This window comes from Lissotriton helveticus, chromosome 2_1, assembly GCF_964261635.1.
Source record: "Lissotriton helveticus chromosome 2_1, aLisHel1.1, whole genome shotgun sequence".
NCBI lineage: Eukaryota > Metazoa > Chordata > Amphibia > Caudata > Salamandridae > Lissotriton > Lissotriton helveticus.
In genome coordinates, this window is record NC_136059.1 from 1,879,153,168 (window position 1) to 1,879,179,031 (window position 25,864).

At 42.6% G+C, this 25,864-nt stretch overlaps 1 protein-coding gene across 1 annotated transcript in view; it reads right to left on the minus strand.

Annotated features, from left to right (window-relative positions):
* Positions 1 to 401: 401 nt before the first annotated feature.
* Positions 402 to 25,864, minus strand: part of LOC144818921 (uncharacterized) — a 147,416-nt gene continuing 121,953 nt past the window's right edge. Inside the window, exons 9-11 of the mRNA XM_078676801.1 lie at positions 19,685 to 19,857; positions 15,430 to 15,595; positions 402 to 3,750 (exon numbers count right to left, since the gene is read on the minus strand). Coding sequence (XP_078532927.1) covers positions 3,556 to 3,750; positions 15,430 to 15,595; positions 19,685 to 19,857 — 534 coding nt within the window. The 3' untranslated portion in view covers positions 402 to 3,555. The remainder of the gene's footprint in view (positions 3,751 to 15,429; positions 15,596 to 19,684; positions 19,858 to 25,864) is intronic.

Here is a 25,864-nt window from a genome sequence, read left to right on the forward strand (position 1 = left end):
GTCAAAGGCAGGTAGAGCATAGGTCAAAGGCTCAAACAATGGCAAATCGCGAGTGGAGGGGGCGGGGGGTCACGCGGGGATGGGGTGGGTGATTCATTTAATTACCAATTTTTTTTTAAATGACCTATTCCTCCAGTGCCTGACTCCCGTGTCTCACCTCCTGCTCTCTGTTCAGAGGAAGCAGAAGCAGGCAGCCTCCCTCTCTTCCCCTAAGACAAGCACCACGCTGCAATGGCATTGTTGTGATTGGCTAGGATGCCATCTTTAGCGGCATCTATGGGGAGGCCATTTTCTTCATGCAGGCTGCGCAGCAGCCTACATGAAGAAAACGGAGAGTGCGATGACTGGTTTGGTCGGCCCTGGGGCCGACCAAACAGTCAGCGCCCATGACATTGGGCTAGCCACTCCTTCCCGACCCGCCCACCCTCAACTAGGCATACCATTCTTCTGCTTTCTCTCAGTGCGAGAAGCAGAAACGTAAAATTGTATTTATACCATTTTACGTTTCTGCTTTTCACACTGCGAGAAAACAGTGGGGCGATGCTCCGACGCCCACATGGAGTAGCCGTCCCTGCTAGGGACTGTCTTCTCTTCTAGCAGGAGGTTTAAAGGAGTGGGAGAGGCGGAAACACTGGTCAGAGTCTGTGGCCTCTTCGTACTACAAAAAATAATAGTTACGCACTTGGCATTCATTTAGATGCAAGTACTTTATTTTCGGAATTTGTTGTAGGCGGACCTGAGAAAATGTCTGGATGGCGTTGTAGAACATGATTTAAATTGAAACATAAGCTCATCTCTGCAATCTGGAAATGTCCTTTCTGTTGTACCAGCCTTTCTTAATATGAAGCTTGTACTAAGTGGATGCCCTGTAGAGGTCTGAGAGCTGGTGGGCAGTCATGGTGGAAGAAGACGATATTGTGTAAAAGATGCGGCAGAGTTTGCAAAGCCAACTTACTAGGAGATCGTGTCCTGAACATGGCTTGCAAGGGATCAAAAATAGTAGATAAATATGTCAAAAATGTAACAAGGTGTGGACGTTATCATCAACTTTGCAGACGATGTTTGGAATTGTTCATCTACTGAACAATAAAGACTATGTAAGATGGTTAAAGCACAACCATATAGCTGCAACTTATCTATTTTCTGTTATGAGTTTTTCTGGAGCGCCACAAACATTACTATTGCTTTATTAGATCTAAATTTCCAAGTAGCTTTCTTTTCAAGAATGACCACTACCTTGGGAGTGACTGCAAACATAAGAATATGTGGACTCTAGGCTTTTCCAAACATACCCTGGATAGAATAGCAAAATAGATGACAGCCTAGGTTTGCAATGGTGGACATCCTCAATGGGTGTACTGAGCAGGTTCACCGTCCAGTGCATGCGCTAACTCTCTAAGTTAGTCCCTGCACTGGAGGTTGCACAGCAGGAAAGCATAGAGGGGGTTTTCCTTAAGGATGACCTTAACCTTTCTTTGGGACCCCAAAGGCCCCACTAGGGTACAACCACTCACAGACCGAGTCTAGGAAAGAGATTGAGACACAAACACTTAAGGTACATTTAAGTAAGCAGTTGGTTTTCCGATTATGAAAATCCACCTTTGTAGAGTAAAATGGAAACCTATGATTTTGGAGATTTCCAAACAGAGCTCTGGGTGTTTGGCAATTTCCAAAAGGTAGTAATATTAAGTAACTCATAAAGTAACTACTTTCTTTTGTGAAAAGCTTACCATGAGTAATTCTAGAGGAATAATATGATGTTCTACACTTCTCCATTCTGAAAAGAATCTGAACATAATCCAGAAAGCCCTGAGATTCACTTTTTGCTACAAACCTTTTGGGTCAGCATGCTCTTAAATATGCTGGAAATGTGTAAATGCTCACACCTAATGTGTCTACTTCTATTCTCTTTGCTGATCTGTGTTTCTAAGAGCTGGAAAAGCGTTTGCGTGTAGCTGACTTGTCCTTCAGCTCTCCAATTCTTCTCCACTTCCACCTCTCTCCCTCTGAATCAGCAACCGCGAGGCCATATTTGAAAACACTTTGTGTTACTTTTTAATGCAAACCTAATGCAAAGTGTTCAGGTGGGATTTATTATTGGATAGGAAGCCAAAGCAACGCAAAGTTGCTCACTGCCATGTGTCACTTTGCGTTGAGGCGTTGTATTGGTGGTGCATGGACACTATGCACTCTGGCACCAGAATGTCTACTGTGGCTCCTGGCTGTCTGAAGTGCACCAGCGCAGGGAGAGAGTGGAACAGCGCCGCATCTTAGTAGATATGACCAGGGCCGGACTGGGACCCTAAACCGGCCCTGGCAAAGTGCTGGGCCAGCTCTCTGGGGCGTTGGGGGAGCGGCGGAGCAGATTGCAAAGGCTGGTTTTGGCCGATTTCGTTACAGCGGCCAATATTACAGCTATGCTGCAAAAATGGCCCTGTAACAACATCGGCCCCAGGGGCTTAAAACCGGCCCCAACCCTGGCTGCCCACCCGGGAAATGACGGGTGCCCGCTATGGCCAGTCCGGCCCTTGATATTACGCTGTTCTGCTCTCCCTTTCACGCAACGCAGCTCAGCAGCTTAACTTGCTGCTTTGTCTTGAATGCCTACTTGATAAATCTGGGGCTTCGTTTGTATGCTTCTTATGTTAGAATGAAAAGAATGGCGTCTCCAACAAAAGCTTTTATCATATGCTTTCATTTTTTTTTTTTACAACAATTCCAGGTTGTCTCGGTGAACAGAACCTTGGGGTGATTGTATACTGGCATTATAGTTGCTGGTTCCGACTATAAATTGGGGGCAATTTCCTTTTTCAGTTTGTCAGCCACCATGGTCGTTTGTAAGGGGTTAAATTAGGTAAAACACCACATTCAAATTTGAGTCTTTGGTGCCTGTTGACTTTGATGGCTTCATTATCAATGTCTACAGAGGTTTGGCACATTTAGACTAAAATGAGATGGATGGCGTTTGTTCTGAAGAGTTACGGGTTGGGTGCAGACCAAAAAACTAGTAAGCATTTGTACCTATCAACTTACATAACATAATTCATCATAATCAGTTATCCAGATGCATAAGACTTGTGCTTCTGAAACATTACTTCCTGATTATCACCTTCCCCTTCATAGGCAGCTGAACACCTTCTGTTTCTTTGGTTTCTGTCATGAAGCCCATGGGGTTTTTATCAGCACATTAAAAATACATGTAAGCAAATAATTGCATTTATGAATATTTCACAACTTCTGAAAGTTGAGTGTCATCGGCCATAGAAAGGCAAATGACAAACATGGTAAAAAATGATGTCACCAATAACTTGCTGCTGATTGGACTTCTGCATTTCCAGGGGATATTTTATAGACACAATGTAAACATTAAAGACCACAATGCATAAGAAAGTAACATGTAGAAATGTAACATAATGATGTGGTCTTTTGCTTAGAATGCACTTTCTTTTGTTCAAACCCTCATACTGTGTTTACTCATAGTTTTCCTTATATGTGAATGTTCTTTAGCCTGTGGGCTCGTATAAGGAGTCCGCCCCCCCTTTGTGCGATTGTTTATCAGAGACAGGAGAGGTTTGCCTTTTGGATTTGATCGTCCCTCAGGGATGGGATCAGATGACAGAACTCCATTAGGTTTAGCCATACGCCCCTATTAAAAGGATTCACAAATTGTCCATTTTCGTCCTTGAGGTAGCTGTATCTGGGGTAGTTCATACGCTCATTGGTTGTTATATTGCATGCTGCCATGTATACCTGCAATCAAAGCAATCAAAGAACATTAGATCAGATAAATCAAAGGACATTAGATCAGATAAATCAAAAGACATTAGAACAGATGAGCTGACCGTTTTCCTAAAAAAGGAATCTTCAAAACAAAGTCTTACAACTTCCAGGAAAGTGAATACGTCTGTGTCAAATATTTTTTTCTTTCTCTTTTGGCCTGTGGCGGCTCCTCCACTAAGGCGGAGGAGCGTTGCCCCACTGCGCAAAAAGTAAAAGTAAAATGACAATCATGTGCCGTTATTGGTATTTTATTTCTCCTATTGCATGCAGTCAGCGGCCTGTGTGAGGCGGAGCTGGCCAGAGTGGTTTGCACAGCAAAAGTGCGCATGAACTGTTTGGTCGTCCATCTTGGGGCGACCAAACAGTTCATGCGCACTTTGCATGTTCCTACCAGGCTGCTCTACACAGCCTGGGCAGGAACATGCACAGGCCCCCTATTCCAGTCTGCTGGTGACCCTACCTGCTTCATTGAGGTGTTCACTGTTGATAGGCTTCAATGCTGCAGCCACCCAATATAATCTTGCATGATGTTGTCACTATTACAACGCTAATAATACTAGTAGCTCAGGAAGATTTCCAGCAAATATAAGTAGCTCTTACTACAGCAAAGGTTGGAGACTCCTGGTTTACTCCCATGTCTGATAGGCAATACTCCAGAATCCCAGAACCTTGCAATAGTATTTTTATGGTAATTTAGAGTGACTGCATTAGTATCAGAGGTGGCAATACCAGCTTAGTTTAGCATGCAGCCCAAGTGAGAATATAAGCATTGTGGATGCGGTCTAGGAGTTTTATGTTCTGCACAGTCAGTCTTGAGATATCTGGTTAGTTTTCTGTAAATAGGTATGCGAAGGCCGCTAGATGTCACGGGGATGAGAATGAGATGCCGGCGGCTGCAACTGTGCACACAGTTCGCTAGTGGTGTCACAAAAAGTTAGGCTTTTAAGCCACTGTGCCGTGGTAGGCGCCAGCATATCACAATCTCATGCTTTACGAAGAGAAGGGCAATCCTTTGGGACATTGTGTATGTAGCCCAGCAGGGCCAATAGAGGGTCAGGTGCAAATGCTATTTCAATCATCTGGGAGATTAAGGAGAACATATCCACCCAATATCGGCCTATATGGGGGAAAATCCAAGCAAAGCGCATAAAGTCTGCATCCTTCAAATTAATTAACTTTTAAAGCATAGTAAATGACCTGATAGTGCACCAGGATATTCAGTCACACCCACAGACATTCTTGCAGAGAATACAAAAAATAAGATAGACCAGTCTCCATATGGTGGGTGGGGAGTGAGTGAGCAGTTAGCAAGCCATACCACTGCATGGGGGTCCGTGGGGCTCTCCCCAACACGTTTTTTTTAATGGCATAAATAGTGCACTTTGCAACACATTTCTAATTATATATTCAAATGTAGTACATTTCAAAGCATAGTGAATGATGACCTTATGGTGCACCAGGCTGTCCAGTCATAGCCATAGACATTCTTGCAGAGAGCACAAAAGAAAGACAGCGGGGAGGTGAGATCAACTCCAACATAATTGCATCACTTATGGGCTATTTAACACGCATACCAGTTTTACTTCTTCTAAAAGTAAGTATATTTTTCAATGTTGTGCAATGACCTTACACAAGATTTGGTGATCCAACAGATTGAGAGAAATGCAACAAAGCACCAGGGGCGGCTCTAGGCTCATGGCATCCCTGGGCAGGGAGCGTAGGTAGGGGGCCCCCTGAGGAACACAGGCGCGGAGGCCAGTGAAGGGGGGGGGTTAGTGTGTTTGGAAGTGGAACAGAGCCGGAGGGCGCCAAATCCCTGCCAGGGGCCGCCACGCAAATATGTACCCATCCTCAGAGGATTATTATATTAAGGATATATATTGGTGTTGTGGCCCCTGGGGTCTGGCGGCCTTGTGCAGGTGCACAGCTTGCACATGCCTAAGGCCGCCTATGAAAACACCTCCCACTTCCCACCTTCCAAAACCAAAAACAACTCAAACAATGACCAATATATTCAACAGGTGCCAAGGGCTGGCCAGTAACTATCACCAATTGAACCCTGCTACATATTTGTAATGGCGAATACAAAACTAGCTCTACTTATAATGTCTCCGATTGCTGCACTCAGGCATTAAATGGGGGTGATGATGCTCCTTGGATAGCTTCAGACATTGCATTTGTGAAATATTAATATCTACGAAAGTTCAGCATATTTTTTTTTTGTGGCACAGCTTGCCAGTTCTGATACATCTTTTGGACCTCAATTGCCATATAATTCCAGTGGCCCAGATAATAATGCACCAAGACTGTAGAAGTAAACCTAGACATATCGAAATGTATTGATATTTGTAATGGCATTTCATACTTGCCAAGGCAACAGGATGATTGTGGAGGCACTGTGATTGGTTCCCCGTGAAAATGTCATAAGGGGCTCCCGATTCTCCCCTACCTTTCGAGTGTGAAAAGAATGCTGGCAGGGAAGGGGCTCAAAGGATTTGCAGGGGCTTTAACTACACTTCTTGGAGATTCAGCATGTCAAATAGACACATGATGCCTCTGTACAGGAGACGATGCCCAAGATGGCAGAGCCCTCTTTTCTTAGCTGTGTCTCACGGATCAGGTATGCCATGAATATTAAAACAGAGAAATTAAAAGTAAAGACAGGCATACTAAGCATTCAGGAAACATAAAGCAACTAGCAAAAACAGCAAATAGAAAATAACGGAAAAAGGGATATTACAAAGTAGAATCAGGTTAATAAAAAGTAACATATGACGTAAAATGACAAATGGAAAGGAGTAAATGCAAAAATTGCAAAGGAGATCATAGGAACTAAACAACTGTAAATGGGAATGCAAAAAACCAAATGTTGTATAAAAAAAATCTAAGGACGTTAAATGAATGTAGAGTAAATAAAAAATGTTGTAAAAAGCTAAGAGATAAATGGAAATACAATCAAAATAATATATAAAATAGGGAAAAAATGTGCAAAGGGAAAACGAAAAAAAAAAGAAAAGGATGTGAAGAAAGATGGCAAAATATGGCACCAAGAAGCAAAATGAAAATAACAAAACACAGTGATCACTGAAGGAATTTAACTATGGAAATAAGCAAAATGCTGAGCATTAAATTGGGCAGTTAGGTTTAACAGACATGGCATAAAATAAAAGACGGAAATAACCAGATGACAAATAAAGAGGTGGAAGCAAGGGCTAGGAGGAATACAGGACAATAAAACAGTAAACAGCAATAAATTGAGAAATATTTAGGTAAATTAAATAAAAACGAGAAACTAATATTAGGAGAGATGAAAAGGGTACTGGAATCCTGGTTGCCCAAATTCATTTCATGGTGGGGAAGGATAGACACTATAAAGATGATGATCACTCCAGTGGTCAACTACCTGGCGGTAATGCTCCCCCTCACACTCACAGACGAATTCCATCGCAAGACAGACCAAATGATAAACAAGTTCCTATGGCAAGACAAGAAACCAAGAATAAGCCTCAAAAAAACAAAAACTAGTGAAGAGACTAGGAGGTCTAAACCTGGCAGATTTCAGGACATTCCAGACGGCTTTCATAGTAAGACAGGGAATGTACAGCTCAGCATTGAGAATGCCATACTAGGCAATATCGACCCAATAACACTTCTCACCGCGAACAAACAGACACAAAAGAATAGCCCTATGCTTAAAAACACTAGATACGCACTGCTTAAAGTAGACCAAAAACTGGAACACAGCATTAAAAACTCTAGCTGGGAATCTCTGTGGGCAAATTCCAAGATAAAATATGGGGGGAAACCCCTAGCCATAGAATCCTGGAAAAGACTAGGGTTCTCATACCCAGCCCAGCTGGAAGACGGGGGTAAACCATTCACCTTCAAAATGTAAAACCATCAGAAGCAACCTTTCCCTCCTGAGGCGGAAGCCGGGAGGTCTCTGTCTTTACTTTTGCACATTTTAATCATTTCCTCTGTAATTTTACCTCGTGTGTTTGACTGCGCTTGATTAAGAAGCGCTAGAGATTAGAGACTCCCTCAGCGCTCCTAAGCGCTTTTTGCTCCTCCCCCCCCACCCCCCCACCTCCGGACCGCCCTCGGCCGAGCATCGACGCCGAGGGCTGGGAATTCGATCTTGGCGGCCATATTGGGTGTGGGCCAGGCGGATCACGCGCTCTAGCAGCGCTATAAAAAGGAAATAGGGCACTTTCCTAGTGATAACCATCAGAAGCAACCTTTCCCTCCTGAGGCGGAAGCCGGGAGGTCTGTGTCTGTTACTTTTGCACATTTTAATCATTTCCTCTGTAATTTTACCTCGTGTGTTTGACTGCGCTTGATTAAGAAGCGCTAGAGATTAGAGACTCCCTCAGCGCTCCTAAGCGCTTTTTGCTCCCCCCCCCCCTACCTCCGGACCGCCCTCGGCCGAGCATCGACGCCGAGGGCTGGGAATTCGATCTTGGCGGCCATATTGGGTGTGGGCCAGGCGGATCACGGGCTCTAGCAGCGCTATAAAAAGGAAATAGGGCACTTTCCTAGTGATAACCATCAGAAGCAACCTTTCCCTCCTGAGGCGGAAGCCGGGAGGTCTTTGTCTTTACTTTTGCACATTTTAATAATTTCCTCTGTAATTTTACCTCGTGTGTTTGACTGCGCTTGATTAAGAAGCGCTAGAGATTAGAGACTCCCTCAGCGCTCCTAAGCGCTTTTTGCTCCTCCCCCCCCGCCCCCCCTACCTCCGGACCGCCCTCGGCCGAGCATCGACGCCGAGGGCTGGGAATTCGATCTTGGCGGCCATATTGGGTGTGGGCCAGGCGGATCACGCGCTCTAGCAGCGCTATAAAAAGGAAATAGGGCAATTTCCTAGTGATAACCATCAGAAGCAACCTTTCCCTCCTGAGGCGGAAGCCGGGAGGTCTCTGTCTTTACTTTTGCACATTTTAATCATTTCCTCTGTGATTTTACCTCGTGTGTTTGACTGCGCTTGATTAAGAAGCGCTAGAGATTAGAGACTCCCTCAGCGCTCCTAAGCGCTTTTTGCTCCTCCCCCCCCCTACCTCCGGACCGCCCTCGGCCGAGCATCGACGCCGAGGGCTGGGAATTCGATCTTGGCGGCCATATTGGGTGTGGGCCAGGCGGATCACGTGCTCTAGCAGCGCTATAAAAAGAATGGTCATGACTCCGCGCAGCGGACGCGTACTGCGGACGTTGCGGATCTGCGCCGGAGTCGCGCCAGAGTCCTGCCCGTCTGCGCCCGTCCGCGACAGGACGGGGCAAGGGGCCAGGCATTCTGGCCGACGTCAGGTCTTTACTTCCAAGGATTTGCGTGACATGGATACGGGCAGGCAGTTGTTGGATCCCATTATTGTGACTAGATTAAATGATCTAAATATTCTTCTACCTGACAAGGGTCCATCTGAATCAGTTCCACCTCCTCTGAAATTAACCTGTTTAAATACTAGGTCCCTCCAGAAACACCACCTTGAGGTTTTTACTCTCCTCCAAGATGATGTCATTGACATTCTAACACTCACGGAGACTTGGCTGGGAGATAATTCCCTGCCAGATATCATAGCTGCTCTTCCTAGCAACTATGACGCGGTATTGCACAACCGCGCTGGAAATGCTCGAGGCGGGGGAGTAGCAATTTTGTTTAAGAAAAACTTAAAAGTTGTCAAAATAATTGCTGAAACTATAGAACTAGCTGATATATTGGGAGTAAAGATTATGTTGAATAATGTATGTTTAGTGATCTTAACTGTGTATCGTCCCCCAAGTTCCACGTCAATCTTTAATGATTTGTTTGCGCCAATTATGTCGGATTTAGGTACCAGATATCAAAAAATTGTGGTGACAGGAGATTTTAACCTGCATTGGGATAAAGCTGATAAAGATCTGCTATCCAGACATCTAGAAATCACCATGTCCTCTCTGGGGATTAGACAGTTGGTGGACGCCCCTACCCATATTAAGGGGCATACCCTAGATCTCATCTGGACATCAGACCCAAGGGTAAACCTTGTGGACATTACACCTTGTATTTGGTTAGACCATTATTTGGTGAATTGTGAGATTCCGGTTGAAAGCTACGGCTCTCAAAAACCCTCTAAATTTAAAAAAGTCTGGCAGTGGACAAAAGTTGATTTACAAGCTTTGACCTGTAGGCTTCCAGATCGTATTTTAACACTAGCTTTAAAAGGAGACCTGGATCAGGACTATAAAGATCTAATGCAGAATCTGAGTCAAGTTATTGACCAGATAGCTCCGGAGAAATTACAAAAAGTAAAAGGAACAGAAAAAGGCGCCCCATGGTTTACCCCGCTTTTGAGGGACCATAAAAAGAAACTCCGGTGCTCAGAAAGATCATGGAGGAGAACTAAGGATGGGATAGATAGGGAACACTATAGAACTGCACTTAAGCTATATAAGAAATTGATCATCACAACAAAAGCAGATTTCTACGAAAGTCGTATAAGTCAAGCAGTTAATGTGCAGAAGGAAACTTTTAAAATCCTAACTGAGTTAAGTAAAAAATCAGAAACATCGGAAACAACAATAACTGCCGATACCTTTCAAAGTTTCTTTCTTGAGAAGGTGGATACCATCCTCTCTGAAATCAAGAGCAGTACTTTGAAGGGCCCCTGCCCTTCACAGGAGGCTCAATTCTCCCCTGAAGCATATATTTCTAAGCTTCCTGTACTAGACTCGCTAAGTCTTGAACAGATTATGAATAATATTAAATCAGGCTCCCCAGCAGATCCATGTCCCCCTAAGGTATTTCGTTTAGCATGCCCTATTTTGGAAAATCACATTATCTCCATTCTTAACAACTCAATGGAGACTGGCCAACTACCATCAAGCCTCAAGGAGGCGCGGGTGAGGCCTTTGTTAAAGAAACCTGGAGCCGATCCGGCCAATTTAAAGAACTACAGGCCGATCTCCCAGCTGCCCTTTCTGTCCAAAATTTTAGAGCAACATGTGCTGAAATCCCTTTCCTCTTTCCTGGAGTCTCACCATCTTCTCCAGGAGCGGCAGGCGGGATTTCGGGCACATCACAGCACTGAGTTGGTGATGCTCTCGGTGCTGGATGAGCTAAGAGGAATGGCTGACAGGAAGAAACCGAGCGCCCTGATACTTTTAGATCTATCAGCGGCGTTCGATACTGTCAGCCACTCCCTGCTATTGGACAGATTGGGTGCGTTTGGGATAAGGGGCCAAGTCCATCTGTGGCTCCAATCCTTTCTGACGGGTAGGACCCAGAGAATACAACTGGGGGATGTTACTTCCAGAGTGGGCTTTCTGGAGTGCGGAGTCCCGCAGGGCTCTGCACTATCCCCACTCCTTTTTAATTTGTACCTTCAGCCATTGATTGACTCGCTAGTTAAAATGGGTTGCCGTGTATTTAACTACGCGGACGACACCCAGTTATTGCTGAGTATTGATAATACAATCTCTGCACAAATTAGTGCCCAGAACATACTCAGACACACGGTTGGCTGGATGACGGCCAATCTGCTGAAAATAAACCCGGAAAAAACTGAGGTATTAGTGATCTCTACTCTAGTCTCGCCGTGGAGTGACCTCTACTGGCCTCAGGAACTAGGTCCCTCACCGATACCGAGTGACAATGTAAAAAGCCTCGGAATTAAGATTGACAACGAATTGTCTATGACTAGTCAGATTTCATCAGTGGTAGGGATGTGTACTGGCCTGATTCGACAGCTACGGAAGCTGGCCCCTCTGCTCGCCTCTTCCGCACTCCGTATGGTAGTCTCGGCTACTATTGTGTCGAGACTAGATTACGGGAATGCCCTCTACCTTGGTCTACCTAAATTTTTGATTAACCAACTACAGGTGGTCCTAAATGACGCGGCCTGTTTGATCTTCAAGGTACCTAGAAGATCTCATGCCTCTGCCCTACTACTCAAATTACATTGGCTCCCCATTGAACAGAGGGTGGAGTTCAAGAGCCTGTGTACTGCCCATAAGGCCATCTATGGACAAGCTCCTGCGTACATCAAAGAACGCTTGGAGCTATATACTCCCAAACGAGCTCTACGGTCCGCAGAATCCCAGCTTTTGGTATGCCCCCGCTATAAGTTAAAAACCAAAGGTGGTAGATCCTTTTCGCTTTTGGTCCCACAGATCTGGAACAACCTTCCAGAGTCACTCCGGAAAGAAGCAAATCTTTTGAGGTTTAGGAAGCAGTTAAAAACTCTGTTATTCAAGAAGGCACTAGATCTAGTTAAATAAATTTATCTTAAGTTTCGGATCATCTTAGTTTCACGTATTGTTGCTCTGTTTGTTTCAAGCGCCTAGAGACCTGGTGGTGAGTTGGCGCTATAAAAGACTAAGTTAACAATAGCAATAACAACAATAAAAAATACGACATAACCTACCAGACATAGAACTTTACAACTTCCTCATAGTCAAAACAGCCCTAACCAAATCAAAAATAACAAGACACAAACCCTAAATTATTCAGTATATGGAGAAGCTGAACAAAGTGGGCCACCAGGTGTCCCACTTATACAAACTACTCCGCCTCAGCTCCTCTAAGCTTACCAACAAGACAACCAGTTACTGGGAATCACAACTAGACTCCACACTCAGCGAGCAGGAGAGACACACCCTCTGGTTGCCCATCGAAAAATATGATCTCCCCGGCGACAGCTCAGACAAAATTCTGCTACTGCACAAGACATACTGGACCCCAGCGTGTTTAGCGACCCTAGGACTGAGTGAAAACACCTCATCTTCCACTGTATAAAGGTCAAAACATTCTGGAAAAAAGTCTTTACCTTCGTAAATTAAGCCTTAGGCTGCACACTAAAAGAAGAGTTTGCCTCACTCACCACTGCATTCATAACAGCGGATATTGACACACAACACAACAGAAACAGTACTCACCAAGTGGAAAGACACCTCCAAAGCCACCTTCAGGGGTTGGATGAACTGGGTGACATATATGAGGGGAGCGACATCATGGTCCTAAGAAACACGCCATGGAGAAATCCCAACAGGGGGATGTGGGCAACCTTGGAAAAATTCCTAGGACCCTACGAGCCCCCATGAAAAGGATCAGCCAGAGATAACCAGAGGGCACACCTCTGCAAGAACCACTAGCACAGGACACCCCCCCACCTCTTAACTCTTCTCTCTTCCCTCTATATCTTCTCATGTCAGAGTAGACAACTAGACAGGGGGGCCGGTCAGGCATTCGACTTGTTTCACTCCTGCCAGGCTGACGGTTACCCCTAGCACGAGCACCAATGGATATATGTTTTGTGTTATATGTTGTACGGTAGAGAGGCAGGGACGTTCAGGCATATATGCCCTACAAAAAAACTGTACAACCAGCAGCTAAGCCACATGGGCTGGGACCCCTGTATGAGCAAACGCGATGAGGATTACTTGTTACATGTCATATGTTGTAAGTGTGAAAAACACCAATACAAATATTTTTTTTTTTTAAAAGAAAGAGAGAAAAAAGGGGAATGCTAAAGAAACCTGAGAAAAATCAGAATATAGAAAGAATCTCAGATATTGTTTTTAAAAACAAGGAAGTGTGAACACGAGAGAATGTAAAACATAAATAAAGGGTGAAAAAGAACTAAAGAAGATCCAAAGAGAAAGGAGGAAAAAGAGGAGGACTGAGGAAAACAGAGAGTGTTAAAGAGAGTGGAAAAGAGGGATGGAATACGAGAAAGAAAATGAGAAACACAGATAAAGTAATGAAAGAGACAACAAAAGAAAAAAACGCAGAGGAAGGACACTTGAAACTAGAATGTTTAAGGTAACGGCAATGAGATGAGGAAAATGAATGTAAAAGAAAAAATACAAATACGTTGCCACTCTTGGCAAAAGGAGCTACATTTTTCTCTCAGAAAATATGCTTATGGGAAGCTGCGTGTGAGCCCTCTGCCTCGTTTCACCGAGAATACACCAGAATACAGCAAAGTGGCGACACCTGTGGGTCGATGTTGTGAACATGGAAACAGTCCTAAACAGTGCTTGAAAAGGAAATATCGAAGTGCAGGTACTTCTTTTCCCATAGTACCTGTTTACTGCTGAGAATTACTAGTACTTTCCAATTAAAAGTATTGGAGCAATGCTGAGAATTGCTGCTACTCTTTGAGAACGCAACACAAGCATTTCATTCAAATCTGAATGATAAAAGGCTGAGTGAACCAGCATAAACTTGAAAGCGAACCAGTGACGTGTAGGTTGTTGCACGGATTTCCGCCCTGCAGACTCCTGTCATTGGATCATTTAACGTGCTCATGTAGGTGTGTTCCTCATCATGGTAGCCAGGAGCGCATGTGGAGGTGGGTGTTGTGTGGTAGGCCTGGGGTCAAGAAATGGGTATTTTAATCACACAACAGAACAGTCCTTTTGCCTTCAATTTAAAAGATCGCTAACTCGGCCAAGATTCCGATTAGCTTCACCTCCGGGGAGCCATCACGCAGTGTGTCAGATGGAGCTCCATTGGCCATGAGTAGGAAGCCTTGATGGACTCTTCATTTAGATATTGTCTCACGTATTTCTTGACATAAGACGTTGCCTCAAAGAGATTGGTGACACACATGAACACATGAGTTAGCGATCTTTTAAATTGAAGGGAAAAGGACTGTTCTGTTTTGTAATCAAAATACCCATTTCTTGTCATCAGACATGTTATACAACAAATTGGAGAATGCTGAGAGTTCACTAAAAAATAAAACTGGTGGTACAGCGGATCATATCAAAAGGGTGTCAGTGAAGAAGGATTGTGAGTCTCCCCTGGGTGGAGCAACCTTGGTCTGATATCTGGCAGATCCTGAGGAAGGTGGTTCCTATTTACACTCCAAGCCACCGAAACGTGTCGACCAATGCTATTCAGATCCTGCTGTATGCAGTAGCCTCAAATGGTTGGAGACCAAAAAACAATCTATTGTCTCCTACTTTCCAGATGTATGTAGTTATGAGTGTGATGTAGCGGAAGGGGTGTGAATGCACGAAAGTCTGTTGAAATGGTGGTTTCTGTCTCTCTACCTGGGGGTATTTATTGTGGATGTATGAAACGTCATTATTCTGTAATAATATACATAGATGTCAATCAGAATAATTTTATGTGTAAAGTGGATAAAAGAAATGACAAAAACAATTTTGATAAAAGGAATAAAATAATAAAAAAACAATGTTAAGACAGATGAAGATGTTGATGTTTTTGCACTTTGTTGCTATTTAAATTTCATATTTAGCCCATGTTGAATTTGTGCTGAATTTGTGAAAAGTACTGTAGGTCCCGAGGGAGCTCCTTCCTTTGTATTGATGATTTTCTCCTCTTCTCCCTGACCTTGAAAGTACCTTCTTAGAGGGGGTCCCCTTCTTTTTGCACAACCTTGGAAGTTATCCTTAGAATTACATGCAACACACTACAGTTCAGAAAAAAATCTTTCAGTATTAACCTCAAAAGACACATTACCAGAATCCCCCTCAGAACCTTTGCTGTTATCGGATGATGTGATTCTTCCCAGTTCTCCCTTCTACTCCCTCCTTACCTCCTCTAACCTTCCTTCATCTTCCTACTGTTATGGACCCCATTTTGTCTGGCTTGGTTTCTTAGAAAAGTGAAACAAATTACTGAATGGAAGTGAAGGAACATACACAAATTGCAGTCATTCCTCCTGAAATGACAACGATGACACAGAGAAATAGGAATCCCATTCCAAGGAAGAGGCTGCGTCCAACTATATCAAACCAGTCCCAGCACATGTATGCCCCAATCGTGCCGTTCATGCACATAGTAGCCAGAAATGCAACAAAGCAGGCCCTGCAAAATAAACAAACAACTAAAAATGATGATAGTTATAGAGTACATCAAATACGTTTACATTAAAGCGAGCTTTGTCAAACTTTAAGTTCAACTGTGAAACCTCAAGTTTGTGAGAAGCAAGCAAAAATGGCTGCATGTGAATATTCTGAATAGCAGACATGGCAAATTCATTTACAATATAAGGAGAACACAAAAAATTGATGTAGGTGACACAGTAAATTTGATTTCCCTTTCTTCCATGCAGCATCTATCTACCCTTAAAAAGACAAGAGCCCGGTTCCCAACAAAGAATCAAGTAGTAATGGAACATAGTACCACATAGTGCTACGAAGACAGAGAATTTCTCTGAAAGACTACAATAATATTGGCTACATGCTAGCAAGTTGTCGATGAAATCCACAGATATATATAATTTCCTACCTACATATTCTGGCATTGAAGAAGCAAAGCAACAATTCACTTCGCTCTATTACAACGGTAATATTCAATTAAGCATGTAGGTTTAGAATATAATTTATTGTAGAACAATGCACTTACAGTAAGCTAATACATTGAAAACTTTTGGCATAAGTATATTTTACTTGGTATTCTACAAAGAGAATATGATCTTAAGCAGCTTAGTGAATAACAGTAGTATCAATGCTATCCGATATTAGGTAATAAGCATTACCACATCTGAAACTGCCCTTGCATAGATGATAACAAAACTACTTCTCATTATATATACACCTTATGTCTAGGAAGGTAATACAACATTACGATTGTGATAAAATTAATACGGTTCCATAAATTGATTTAAATATTTAAACATGTGATACTAGAAGGAGGGCATAAGAAAACTGAAGAGCTAGTTTAGGATTATTAGCACTAATTCCTAAAAACATAGGTCCTTATATATCAAAGCATTTCCCTAGAATGTGACCATTGCCTTTTTAAAGTATGTTTAACTACATTTCTTTCATTTATGGTTTATAACATACTAAAAACACCAATGGCTGGATGCTGATTAGCATCAGACAACACATGGAAGGGGGGGTGGGCTCTCAGCAGGATGGAAAAGTTAATTTAGACCAAATGCTTGGTGGAGGATGTAGGCCTTCTGTAATTTGAAAACATGATCTGATGTTAATTATGGTGATGAGGCAATGGGATATAATTCCAATGAAAGGAGCCTTGGTGGTGCATAGGCCTGCCCACAACCTGCCTGTATCTCAATGGGAATTTTGTTAGAGAATGTTTGGTGTCCATTCTTAGCCAACTGTATGGTCTGTATGTGTTTCCCCTGAGGCCAACGAGGCCCTCTCCCCAAACTACTGAACTTTGGACTTTGCATCATACAGAGATTTCTGAGAAGGTTATATCAATGATTTCCTATTTGTTTCAAGTTCATAGAGGAAGAGATTTGAATTTTTTATATATCAGAATCACATTTCAAGTAGTCATAGATATAAAAGGATTAGTTGTAATGGCCAATAGGATAGGTAAGCAGTGTGCAAAGTGGAAGGAGCTGCTGCTCAAGTATCCCAAGTTATATACACCTGACTCAAAATACCAATATGAATGTGGAGAATGACACTGAACTCAACCAACTGAAACCTGACTCATTTTTGTAAGGATTCAAATGTGGAAGTGGTTGGGCGAGGAAGAGACCTTTAAGGTGAGGTACATGGGCGAGATGGATCATCTTTTGCTTACCCACACTGAATTTACAACAAAAGTATTTTTGTTTTCCAAACAAGCACAAACTCAGGATGCTGCTACTGAAATCTATCTGTTGAAAGAAGCTGCAGAATCCTGACTATTATGGATTCTGGCTGACCTGAGTATTTTTTCTGTTATAATATTTAGTCTGCTCTCGCACTTTTACTAAGGGCGATGTACTCAATTTTCAAGAAAACGTGTTGCCTACAGCACCAGCGGACGGTCAGCAAATCTGAGTTGGTGCCTCTATTCGATCAACCCAGCTTGGGAATACTGGAAGCAACTTTGGCTATTTCCAGGACTTGAAGCGACTAAAAGGGCGCACAGTCACAAGCAAATAAATGGCCCGCAACAGCAAGCAGCACTGCACGTATAGTTCGCTGCATAACTAGAGGTGGCAGATAGTAGGTTTTGTTTTGTAACCCTAATTAAATGGCTCTCATTGAAAGATCTTTGAAGATGATTCTGAAGACTTAAGGTTAGATTCCATCAAATCCCTGATAGTCTTAAGGTATTCTGATTACCTTATACCTTACAGTGGTGCCCACAAAGTGCCGTCTTCTCCTGACAAAAGTTTGTCCTCGTGAAAAATCCCTTAAAGAATGTCTATCTACCAAGAAAAGAAGTCGCTTCTCACAACCCAGACTTGACATTGCAAACCATTGTAAGCCTGCATGCTATACGTACGCGTGAACTCCTATGCACAAATGTAGCTAAATCCCTATTAAGTGGATTTGTGAGTGCCTGTGTACAGAAATGGCCCTATAGAATGTATATATGTTGTGTCTGTACACTCTTCCTCTCAGACTCTGCCATAAATGTAATGCTTTTAGTGGCACTCATTTTGAACATCAGGTAAAACTTTAGCATTATGTCACCACAACCAAATCCTTTGTTAAGTGTAAGGTTCGTTGCCTTTTGTTCAAGGCAATATTCAAATGGCGCAAGAGTACAAGCAGTGTACATTCAGGAAATATAGCATTTTTCCATCACTTAAATTAAATGAAAGGTGAAAGATACTGAGACTTGACAAGCAGACAGTGATTTTAATTACATCACAATCTCCTAAACAACACAGTGAAGGGCTGCCAGAGAGTTGTCACAGGTACAACGAGGAAATTATTAAAGTATGGGAGGGAAGCAAAGCAACAGAGTGAAAGATAAAAATGTATGGAAGGAAAAGTAAAGGGGGAGTAAGTAAGATGGAAAGAAAGAGAGAAATAGGAGAAGAAATGGAAGAAAGGAAAAAGAAAGAAACAGAGGAGGAAACAAAGTAAGAAAAGGGAGAAAAGAACAAAAGAATAAAAGAATAAAAGAGCGACTGAAGCAATAAAGGAGAATGGAACAAAGGATAGAAATATTAAAAGAGAAAGAAAAAGGGGAAAAGAAACAAATTCAAAATTCATAGTAACAATAGAATAAGGGAGAATAATAAAAGCAATAAATGGGAAGAAAAAATGGTAAAGAACAGAGATTAAACAAAAAAAGCAGGCAAGAAAAAGGGAAACGATGAACTAAAGAAGAAACAATGGAAATAGTGCAAAGAAAGAAGTAAGAAGTAAGAAACTGAGAAAAGGGAAAGGAGAAAGAAAAATAAAGTGCAAATCGGAGGAAAGAAATGCAAAGAAGCCAGCAAATAGGGAAAACAGAGTGATTGATGGAAACAGTAGAAACAAAGAGTAGAAAGAAATATGAAACAGAAACAAAGGCAGAAATTATGTAAGAGGTGAAGAAATAAGAAAAATTTAAAAAACAGAATATAACAAAAAAAAAGGAATCCGGGTAGCTGAAAATAATGTATTGGCACACAAGCCCCTTCATTATTTATTTTATGTCTAGAGCCCTTTTTGGAAAAAAATAACATAACTACTTAAATGAGGGTTTTAAATTTTAAAATGGGAGTGCTCAGATTTCAGCATACCCTAAGGATATATTACTATATATGTCTGACCCAACAGCTTCTCTTGTTTTATCCTTTTCTTAATGACTGTCATTATTATTCACAAGTTTCTGGATATAGACTAAATTTTAACAAACTCGGGGCCATATTATCAAGAAAGGGCGATACATTATCGCCGCTTTTATCGGCAGGAAACTGCCGCTAAAGCGACGATAACGGGCTTGATAATATGCCCTTGTGAATTCCCATAAAAGCCCAGGTTAACACCAGAACCCATCAAGCCCATTATCGCCACTTTAGCGGCAGTTTCCTGCCGATAAAAGCGGCGATAATGTATCGCCCTTTCTTGATAATATGGGCCGAGAACTCTTCCTATAATTAAACACTGTATGAGTTACAAGTTTGAATGTTCTTATTTTCAATGAACAAGAGACACATCACCACTATCACCCCATATATTTGTTGAAACTTTAGAGATCTGGTACCTGTTTCTGTAACCAACATTATTGTAGACATAAGGGCAGTAGTGATCAAAACAGGCGACACATCTGTTGGTGACGCGGCAGTGCTTGGAACGAAGAGGCTTGACAAGGTGGCAGGTGTGACACAGTCCACTCAGTGGGCTCTTGCCCTTTTTCCAATCATTAAAATTGCTCACCTAAAATGAAAACCATTCAAGAATTATTTAGGTTCTGTCGTTTCAAAGCAAAGTTGATTATTAATTTTTTTCATATAAAAATATTTTAATGAATTCCACCCTAACTGGGGAAACAAAATATTGGGCAACAATAAATACAGTTCTCCTCATTTAGTTAGTAGAATACAAAGGCGAGGACAGCAAAAAACACTCAAAACCACCCTGGACAATTGCTCCTTGCTCCTCTACTCTTTTCTGATTGATGACTGAAGGAACAATCCATCAAATTAACTGAATGAACTGGATGCCATTATGAATAGCTAACCATCAACAAGAGGCATTGGCAACTTTTCAAACATCAAATATAACTATAAGGCATGGAGAACCGTAAGATTAGCTGTATCCCCTCATATTTCACTGCTACCTTCAGTCTCTGGAGGCCCTACTTAATGATTATCATATGATAATGTGTATGTTTAATGACGACATACAAGCTTTCTTAATGAATTTTAAGCCTTCTTAATGTGTCATCGGCTGAGCAAATATTGGGGTCGATAGCTGCTTTGTGGTCAATCAGCTCTTTGATGTTAAACGCAGGGAAATGATAGATTTATATCATCAATCCCAAATCCCTATTCTGGGTTTCTTGTCTTTGGCTAATTACCATGGGTCACTGGCCATAACCTACAATGGTTGTTAGCAACTTGAGCAGAATCACTGACTCAGATTGACTTGGAACACCACTACAGAAGCTGTTTATGGCAGAAAATTGTTTTCTTATGTATCCTTAACTATGTCTAGTACCTGCGTACTGTCAGCAGTGTGTCTGACTTCCGAAATATGATCATAGCTCCATTAACTACCAGTGGGCTATCTCATAAAACTCATTAAATTCAAGGCACTTTGTTTGACTTATTGGCCTTTTGTTTTTTTAAATCAAGGCACAGGTTTTCTCTCGCACATCTTTTCCACAATACGTTGATGATACCTAAATGTAAAAGCTCTCACATTCATGGTAGAACCTTCTGGCCACAAGCAGCAAAGCTTTGGAATTCCATGCTAAAAGTTTAGAAACATTTAAAGACAATAATCTGAAATTCTGCAAGATACTATGAACTTCTATGCTAATCCTGTGAGCAGTTTGAGCAGTTCTCTGGACACGCATCTCTATAGCAATAGTGGCAAAAAGCCTTTTTGTGTTGGATGCACTATATGAATTTCTTCCAAAAATACAAGTACAAATAATGTTATGTCCACTCAGCAGTAATATCATTTTCTTTGTACTTGACGAGCAAGTCAGGCCGACTACTAAGTAGCGTTGGACATAACTTAACAATGTATGTCTTCATTCATGTAATTTATAAGACACTTATGAGTTTTATATCAGTCAAATGACAAACTTAATTGTCTTTGGAAATGGAGAAAGAATTGCAAGCCAAGAAAGAAAGAACAAAGTGACTGAGATCTTCTTGAATTACAGCAGAAGTCGAAGGGTCACAATATGAAGAGGGAGCTAGTTCCAGATCTTTACAGCCACTTCAGAGGAAAGATGATCAATGGTTCATGAGCTGTCAGACCATAAACTGGTGGGGGCAAGGGGGTTGGGGTTTTCGGCAAAAGATAATAGGCTATTTTGGAGAATGAACCAAATATGTCTGTGTAGAATTCAGAGCAAACCTTTGGGTTGAAGATTGTAGGGTACGTAATAAGAAGTGGGAGATTAAATGATAGTATTGTACTTAGGCCAGGGTGGAGAGCCCTCCACCTTGGCTATGAGGGTAGAGAGGTATGTCGGGTATGGATAGGTCCTCCTGAATTAAATCACTAACCACTAAAGGTATCCCACCCAATGTATTCAGGGCTCAGCGCTAAACTCTTGTGGCGTAACCCGCTCAGCGCGGTAAAGGTAGCAATTCCTTTTTGTCTAGTAACCCTCACACACCGTAGTGGTGTCATGCTTCATCATCGGGTACACCCTGAGTGGTGGATTGCATGTATCTCGTGGCGCCGTGAAAGCCGGGAGATGCGGACCCAAGTAGGTGGAATTGAGGGGCAGGACCTTTGAGGAAAGTGTGACTAAAAGGCTACCCCTACTACCGCTCCCCTTGATATACATGCAATCCACCACAATTGGGCGGATATAAGACATAAGAAAAAAACGAAAGGGAGATAAGTATACCTTCCATATCAATGTTGTGTATGCAGCTTTCTGTACCCTCCAAATAAAAAAATAGGTAATACCTATTTGTATAACCAGGGAGGGAACTTCTATTTGCCCTGAAGAAAGCCCAAGACCCAAGAGGGCATTCCTAAGGGCTGAAACATGTTGGCAAGATACTAGGCAAAGACACTAGGGTCATAGGATCATCACCTCCCGAAGACCCCTTGTATATATCATTTTAATATCCTCTACGCCTCCGCATATAAAGGGATACCTGGAGACGGAGGAGGATTTTTACTGTAAGACCCCCCCGGCCTATCTCTCCAAAGAGCTCCCTGGAATATGGTTGAACCCACCCTGACCTTTAGGAGTCAGGGTGAACCCGATGATGAAGCATGACACCACTAGGGTGTGTGAGGATTACTAAACAAAAAGGAATTGCTTCCTTTCCCGCGCTGACATTTGGTGGGATACCTTTAGTAGTTAGTAGATTAAATGACAGCCCAATATATTCGAGGCAGATTTTAAATTTTACCCTCAATCGGACTGGATGTCTATGAGAAAAGGGGCCCAATGGGCCTCTTTTCACCAATCGGATATCAGCCCACAAGTTACATTAGACTTTCGGCAAGCAGTTATTCCGAAAGGCGAGGATAATCAGTGTTGACTTAGCTGATTGTGTGGCTAGAGTGCAAGATACTGCAAGAGGATTGCAGGAAGGGAGTACTTGTAGGGGATATCTAAGATTGTGGAGCAAAATACATACTCCTTAGGTGACTACATTTTTCCGATAATCAACTCTCAGTTGAAGGCCAAGCAAAAATGTAACTTTTTATTTTCAACAGCATGTCACTGTACAGTTTCTAACAACCCCCTGCACTTTGCCTTTTTGGAATCACTTATCTACCTATCCATTACAGGATGATCAAACCCTAAATTCAAAAATTTCTGTTGAGGAACATTTTCCCTCAATTCCTCTAACAGGATTGGTCAATGGTTTGGGAGTCTGAGAGGTTTTAATTGCTGTTGGTCAACTCTTGTTTGTGCACGCAGACAAGGACTTTGGCAGAAAATTGATTTCAGTAACACTATTGCAGTCCTTCTTGTCTTGTACACCTCCCCTCAGGTACTGCTTTGAACAGGTGAGGTAAACAGGTGAGATAATAGTGAATTTATTGCTCTTTTATATGTAGGTCATGTGCCCTGACTATCAGCTCAGGAGGAACCAGGAACACTTTGAGGACAGGAAGTTCTGTTCCACACAGATCATCACAAACATAGGGCAGTAAAGAGTGGATAAGGGCAATCAAACCCCAAATACAACGTCTACAACTGTATCCTAGTAAAACATATGTTGAGACATAACGCTAAGGATTTGGAAATACAACGGATTGTCAAGCCAAGACTGTACAGACAACCTGTACCTGCTATCGTTTGCAACGCCCCATAATGAAGGCCTCAAGTATACATTCTGGTTTAAGTTTACTACTTCTAGGGTAAAATGAACTGCTGCTTTTCCATGCATCGATGTCTCAAAGCAGTGTGGGAAATACTTGTTCTGTGTGTAACATTCAATATGAATCAAAGTCTGCAGAGGGGCAGGTGTGCTGAAAAGGGTAATCATTCCAGGACCACTGTCCAATCAGCTATAGCAGTACACAGAAATCAAGGCACTGCTATGGAAAATATACACCTAGTGATTAAGCAGGGGCTGAAACTTTAGAAAAGGGGCTGCTAAAGGTCCAGATAAAAAGGACCCTATTAATCTGTGTTACTGATACATTGTCTTCACTTTAGTAGATCAGTGCTGGGCCAAAATAGATGGCTATACCTAACATTGAAGCTGGAGCACAATCTCTTCTGCCCCAGCTGACAAAGAAAGTCAGAGTTATGTTTCCTGTGACGTGTCTCCACAGAATCACTTAAACGTGTATTTGGTGATGAAAACTAGGAGCAAAGTTCGCAATGATCAGTCTTACCACCAGTCGTTAATTTGTAAAAAAAATAAGTCCCAGGGCCCTCGTCAGGATCTACTCACTGCAGCTTGCACCACCCATTGTCCCTGCCGGCGTTGCCAATGAAAGAAACCAACACAACTACTAACCTTCATACCCAACAAGTGTTACAGTTCAAACTATTCCATGCCCCCAAAGCTATAGGAATGACTTGGGTGGTAAGCATTAGTCATGTTTAATGTATATTGAATTAATAAACTACTATTGTTGTATTATTGTCTACTTTGGACAAACACCACCACCATGTGACAGGCTGTCATACGTACCGGTACTGACAAATAAGTGCCGGCAAAGCACCGGAAACCACCGGCTCAAATTAAGCGTTGCCTACTGCACATATTTCGGAGCAAAACAAAGTTGAAAAGCACGGTTTCAAGCATTCAACAAGCTACTGAATTTAGAGAGGGCTCTCTTACCCTTTCACAGTAATAGGGCATTAGGTAGAATGCTTCCCAAACACAAAATATTATTTGTGAAATATATCTTGAATTATAATTAGCAAACCTCTTGCACCTAAGTCGACCCAAAAGGAAATCAAGGATATTTTCTTATAATGTACACACATTGATTGGTATGTCGATGTCGTGCCCTGGACAAGGGCACTAGGACCCTGGGCAGAGGGCAGAGGGCAGAGGCCAAGGGACACTGGACACCACGTCCGGTATAGGGGAGGGGCCAGGAGGGGACAAGGCAGAACGGGGCGTGACCTCGGGGCAAGAGGTCATAGGACAATGCAGCTGTAACCAAGAGATAATAAATGCTTACCTGAAACCATTATCGTGTCCAGCGTATTTGTGGGCAGGAGAACACGACAACTGGCGACCAAGGGTGTGTGATCGTGAACCCGAAATCATAGAGAAAAGGAGCTACGGTGCGTCGCGAGAGACGACGACGACACCATCGAGACCAGGAGCCCACCCTGTCTCGAGGATACAGGAAGAAGCGGCGCGGGAGCCCAACCCAACCGCCATGGAGGAAAACAGCACGTCTGCATTCACCGGGTAAGCAGACTAAAAGGGGAGAGAAAGCGCGAGCTAGAAACAAAGAAAACGGGAGATATCGCGAGAAGAGCGGCGGCCATCTTAGAATCAGGCGGCCAGAACCAATCACAGCGAAGGAAACGCCGGTGGCCATTTTGGAACCAGACAGAGCGCTGATTGGCTGCGAAGTCTCGCGAGACACCGGCGGCCATTTTAAGGTCAGGCGAATCAGCCAATAGCAAGAGAGAATAGCGAGGCGGCCATTTTGGAGTCAGGCAAACACGAGGAAAGACAAAAAGTGCCGATTTAAGCAGAGAAAAGAATAACAAGCACAGGCAAAGGCAACAATAAGGCCTGAAAGCAACCTAAAAGAGAAAGAATAAGAAAAAGAGGACATAAATAAAAGAAAAATAGAGAAAATAACAAAAGAGTGCCAGGAAGAGCACAGGAAAAAAGAAATGGCAGACCCCAAGCCAGAAAGACAAAGTGCACAATACAGACAACCACTACCATTCAACTTGTCTGAACCGCAAGTAGGAATTAGATGGGAAAAGTGGATCAGACGTTTTGAGAGGTACATGGAAGCGACCGACGTGATAGATGCAAAGCGACTGGGCCTGTTCCTAAATCTGGTAGGGGATGATATTGAAGACCTTCTAGTAACACTGCCAAATGAGGAAACGGCCACCTATGCCAGACTAAAAAAATGCTTAACAGCAAAGTTTGACCCGCAGAGAAATGTTGATTTTGAACGATACACGTTCACAATCGCGTTTCAACAACTGGATGAAACGCTAGATGACTTTGCGACAAGATTGAGAAAGCTAGTGACTCACTGTGAGTTTAATAAATTGGACAACGAACAAGCAATC